At 45.3% G+C, this 5,000-nt stretch overlaps 1 protein-coding gene across 17 annotated transcripts in view; it reads right to left on the minus strand.

Moving 5' to 3' along the window:
- ptprt (protein tyrosine phosphatase receptor type T) overlaps nt 1–5,000 on the minus strand; it is a 213,570-nt gene that overhangs the window by 7,404 nt on the left and 201,166 nt on the right. For all 17 annotated transcript variants that reach the window (XM_042089740.1, XM_042089730.1, XM_042089744.1 and 14 more), the window contains 4 exons: nt 4,449–4,584; nt 2,693–2,842; nt 1,809–1,982; nt 391–522 (listed from right to left, as the gene is read on the minus strand). In XM_042089740.1, coding sequence (XP_041945674.1) covers nt 391–522; nt 1,809–1,982; nt 2,693–2,842; nt 4,449–4,584 — 592 coding nt within the window. The remainder of the gene's footprint in view (nt 1–390; nt 523–1,808; nt 1,983–2,692; nt 2,843–4,448; nt 4,585–5,000) is intronic.

The following is a 5,000-nucleotide window of genomic DNA, read 5'->3' on the forward strand; positions in this document are numbered from 1 at the left end:
GTTCACCTTCTGAGCATAATCACGATTTATTATTCTTTCTTATCTGTGGGTGTTTTTAAAGTTCACATTGGATAATAATCATCTTAATAACAGTTTCAAATTATCTTGCATTTTCTTCATTTCATTTCTTCAGTCACTACAAATGGATTCATGAATGGAGTAATCAAGCTAAGCGATGAAAGTAACTCATTAATCTGTTCTAATCGGTATCTTCATCTACAAACTAATAGCACTTAATGAGCAGACTGAGGAGAGAGTGTATCCAGAGTCTGTTGAGGCCAGAGTAATTGTTTTAAAAAAAAGAGGGTGAACTGTCCACTCAAGCCCGTGCCTCCGACATCACACTGCCCCCTGGCTACCCCTCATGCCATCCCATATCTGAGGCCATACCTGAGCGGCATCCATCTCATTCAGCATGACGATGGAGGAGCAGTTATAGTCGAACACCAGCCTCCAGAAGTCGGCCACCGTGTTGGGTAAGGGATGCTGGGTCACAATGAAGGCCGCTGGCTGTTTGTGGCTCTGCAAGATCGATACGACAACACTTCAGCTCAAAGGCGGGGGAATACGGGGAGTGTCTGTGTGTGTGTGTGTGTGTGTGTGTGTGTGTATTGTGTGTGTGTGCGTGCGTGTGTATATGTGTGAGTGTGAGGTGGGGTAGGAGGGGGTGAGGGAACAACAGATAACAGGCAGTTGCGTGACTCCCATCGCTAAACTGCTAGTTGCCGCTGGACCCCTTCACAGCGAGGCGAAGGACGACACAGCAGCAGCAGCGCTGGCCCACGCGCTCTCTGAGGGTCAACCTTGCCAGGTGATTCATCGGCACTGAGAATCCCCGACACTCATTACACGGCCGCGGACGAGAGCGGAGGCCCGGTGTGAGGCCGCCGTTACCGCAACAAGTTTTTTTTTTAAGCGCTGCTGTGGCCGCTTGTTATCACGCAGCAGCACGCCCTTATCGTCCATCCATCAGCGTGTCCCAGCTTATCTGATGAATCCTTGTGCTGTGAGCGTCCTGCGCCTTCCCTACGTTTCATGGCCGCGCTGCATTCTAATGACTTGTTAGGATGTAATATTTTTGATGTGCTGTGGTTTGCTTTTGTAATTATGTGCGTTCTCTGTCTCTTACTTATACGTCATCCTAGTAGAGGCTGTGATAAAACTGTCGTCTCTGGGAATCACTGCACAAGAAATACAGCGTATTCCAATACCTAGAATCGATCAGAGCATCAGACTAATGCTCATCAAATGTCGATTAATACTGGAGTTAATTGCTCCTGTTATGTGACTAGAGTGGAGAAAACCAAACAAAAGCTCTCTTGCTGTGCGGTTTGTCCTGTCAGTCAAAATAATGAGCAAATGCTAACAATCTCCCGGGGTGATTAAAAAACATGCCCATCTGAATGCATGGCACGGAAATCTGTGTGTGAGGGTGAGGTCAGATTAGGTCACCATATTTTGATACAGACATCACACTAACACATGGAATGGCAGCCTCATAATGATACAGTATGCACAACTACCTGACGTGTCGATTCAGCATTAATAAAGCTCCCCTGGAGGCTTTTAAAAGATAGTCTTTTCTCCATCTTAGAGGATAGTCTATTCTCCATCTTAAAGGATAGTCTATTCTCCATCTTAAAAGGATAGTTTATTTTCCATCTTAAAAGATAGTCTATTCTCCACCTTAAAGGATAGTCTATTCTCTATCTTAAAAGAGAGGCCTAGACCCAGGTGTTTATCTACGTGTGCTCATTAGTTTGATAGTGACACAAGGCTCCTGTGGGGGTTTTTCTAGGCAGACTTACATCCATGAGGGCAGCGTTGATGTAGTTGCTGGACTCGCCGTCGACGGAGATGAGGAAAGGCAGGCAGCGATCGGCGGACAGCACGTCCATGCTGCGGTTCTTGTCGTGGTTGCGAGGGAGCAGGCCCACACTGCAGTCCTCTGGACGCACCCGAGGAGTCACAATGTTCAGCGTCTGCATGAGGGAGAAACAGACAGAGTGAGAGAAAAAAACAGAGATAGATAGATGGAGAGACAGACAGAGAGAGAGAGAAAAAGAGAGAGGAGAGAGAGGGGGGGAGAGAGACAGATTCGTTAGTCAACTAAGCTTCTCTTCTAACTACTGCAGTGCCAACCTGAGTTCCCAAACTGACGATGTGCTTAAGTTTCTGTAAAATCAGATGAAAAAAAAGTCTCATCATTCCTTGCTGGTACCTTCAGTTTCAACAAAAGGAACAGTTTCCTTGAAGTGAAAGTTGTGCATTTCTCATGCATGAAAGAACATCAAAAAGAAGAGGAAGCAGAAGGAGGGGGAAAAAAATGTTGGCAAAAAAAGAAAAGCAGGGAAAGATTGGTTGAGTGATAGAGAGATGGATCACACAATTCCGGGACAGATGACAGGTTTGAGACTTCTCCCGTGCCTGAGCCAGTGATGAGGTACTCATTTCACCAGGAAGCCGGCGCAGAAAGAGGCCCCATGAAAGGAAACAGCTCAGCGTCAGGCTTTCATGAGGCAGTTACTTCTGCCTCGCAGCTCGGAATTTAAAAAAAAAAATAAAGTCTTGTTTTAAATAAAGTCTCTAGCGCCCAGCCACTACCGCTGTTGTCTGACAGGATGTGAGGTAGGCAGTTTTCTATTTTCTAACATTCCATCCCCCATTTATTCATCCTTTTCTCTTTCTTTACCTGGAACTCGTCCTTGATCTGGCTGGAGTTGGTCTGCGGGTCTATTCTACTGATGTTGTAGTATATGGCTCTGAATTCACACACAGGGATGGCAGTGTTCCCACACAGGCAGGCTTCCAAGATGGCGTCGTGGACAAACACGTACTGCTCCTGAAAAGAGACGACAGAAGGACATTAGCCACACTGGGTTCAAGAGCACTCTCAGAACAGCAAATGAGAGTTTTCAATATCATGGCACATTCTGGCCTCTCATTACCATCCCAACTAAATTGAACTGAATAGGAGAGCGCTATAATGACCAAAGAGAATGTGTAACAGAAGCCTTCGCAGTTAATGACCCTCAGAACTCTCAGAACCTCTATAGAGCGTCTTGAGAAGCCATCAATTAGCAGCGCTTTCGCAAGGTCTCAGAAAAGCATAAAGAAGTTTGTTGTGCCCTTTTTAAACGGCTAATTAAATGCAACAGTGCTTAGGAGATTGTTAACCTGTCGTGTCAAATCCCAAAATAGTAACTCTGCTCATGTGGCTCATGAATATCTAAGGATCCTAAGGACGGCATGGAGACCATGTTGTGCAGCCTGAGGAGCTCTTCTAGACACTTGTATTTCAGGTCTGAGGTGCTGAGAAAATCAGTTTAGTTATTGAAGTCAGTGAGCCACTAAATAGTAAATCTTCCAAGAGCGGCTTCTGAGAGAGATAAGAGAGGACATTCAGAGACAGCATACTGCTAGCACAGGGCCCACATCCCAGCAAACTTACGGCATATCAAACTGCCCACTGCGCCTGCCAGCCAATATGGATGTAGCAGTACTGTACATGGTTTAAACTCAACACCAGCTCAGGGGTTTTGAATGTTAATTGCAGCCCTTTGATCCCGTCTGAGCTAAATCCATGTAGGGCTGCCCTCTGCTATCCATTACCTCCACCGAGCACTTCAGAGAGACAGGGCCATGTGGGAGTGTTGGTGGGGGGGTGGGGTGGGGGTGTGAGGGCTTGATGAGTGGCGCTTTTTAAAGGATTAATTGCTTTTTGTTGTTTTGCACGGGATTATCTTTGAATGGTGCTTTAGACTGACAAATTGCCCTGTGTCCATTATGGCAAGTTGGTCTGTTTTTTGAAATTATTTACATGTGCTTGTTTGTGCTTTACAGAAACACTATAGAACAGCCAACTGGATGTTTTGAACCCTGTGCGGCACAGTGCAAGCACCCAATTATCAACCTGTGGGAGGAACAAAGAGTCGCCACTGGCAGTTAATATTCATATTCATATATAATATTCATGCTGTTACAGTATGTATAAAGAAACCGAATTGTGGTCACAGTATTGTGGTCATTTTTTGTTCATCCACTAGGGGGACAAGTCTATGAAGATTCCTTGACCTTTCCCTTCCCTAAGAAAATGTAGAGGGTGTTGTAATACTTCAAATATGTCTGGTAAGGTGATGAAAAAGAGTGAGGTCATTTTTTATATATTAATGACTAAAAATATGTGAGCCAACATCTATGTGAATTACTTAAAGCTAAAAGCTAAAGGCTCATATAGTACAAGAGAGAACAGTGGTTACCTGCAGACATGGAAACCGACTGAACCTACCGACTTGAACTCAGAGGCATTTAGCTTTCAAGGCAGACAAGGTCATTCAGCCACTTCATGTAGCCCCTGAGGAGGATCGCTAAGACCGGTGTCATATAATACACAGTGGTGCACAGAGGCACTTAGAGATGGGGCTGCTGTGGTCTATGTGTCCACCCACCTCTGTCTGCACCATGTTGACCCTCTGTGAGCGCAGCTCCCGGATGCAGTTGAAGATGTCCACCACCCCCTCGTTCTCTGCCATGTCCAGCATGATGTCCACGGCGATGAAGCAGCCTGTTCGTCCAGCCCCGGCACTGCAGGCGAGACAGTGAAGAAAATTAGACAGAGAGGTGACAGACATCTTTAAAATCATGCCTCCAGACTGTAGCACTGTAGCTGCCTGGGTGCTCTAGCTGTTGGCTGCAGCAACTCGAGCTAGGTAGCACTGATTTCGTTTTTTTTTTCATACTGACAGTTTTCGGTGACCTCAAATAACAGAGATCTACGTAAAAAATGGTATACTATAAATACTAAATTCAGTTGTTTATTTTTAATACATTGACAAAGAGACTCAAGGGTGGCATAGTAATTAGGCGACAGGACTAAGTAAATTTGTGTGTCATCAGCATAGCTATGATTGATAATCAAATTGATTTGTCCAGGTGGGAGCATATAAAGGTTGAATAATAGTGGCCCAAAGATTGACCCTTGGGGAACACCAAAGGTTAGT

This window comes from Alosa sapidissima, chromosome 4, assembly GCF_018492685.1.
Source record: "Alosa sapidissima isolate fAloSap1 chromosome 4, fAloSap1.pri, whole genome shotgun sequence".
In the NCBI taxonomy this organism is placed as follows: Eukaryota; Metazoa; Chordata; class Actinopteri; order Clupeiformes; family Clupeidae; genus Alosa; species Alosa sapidissima.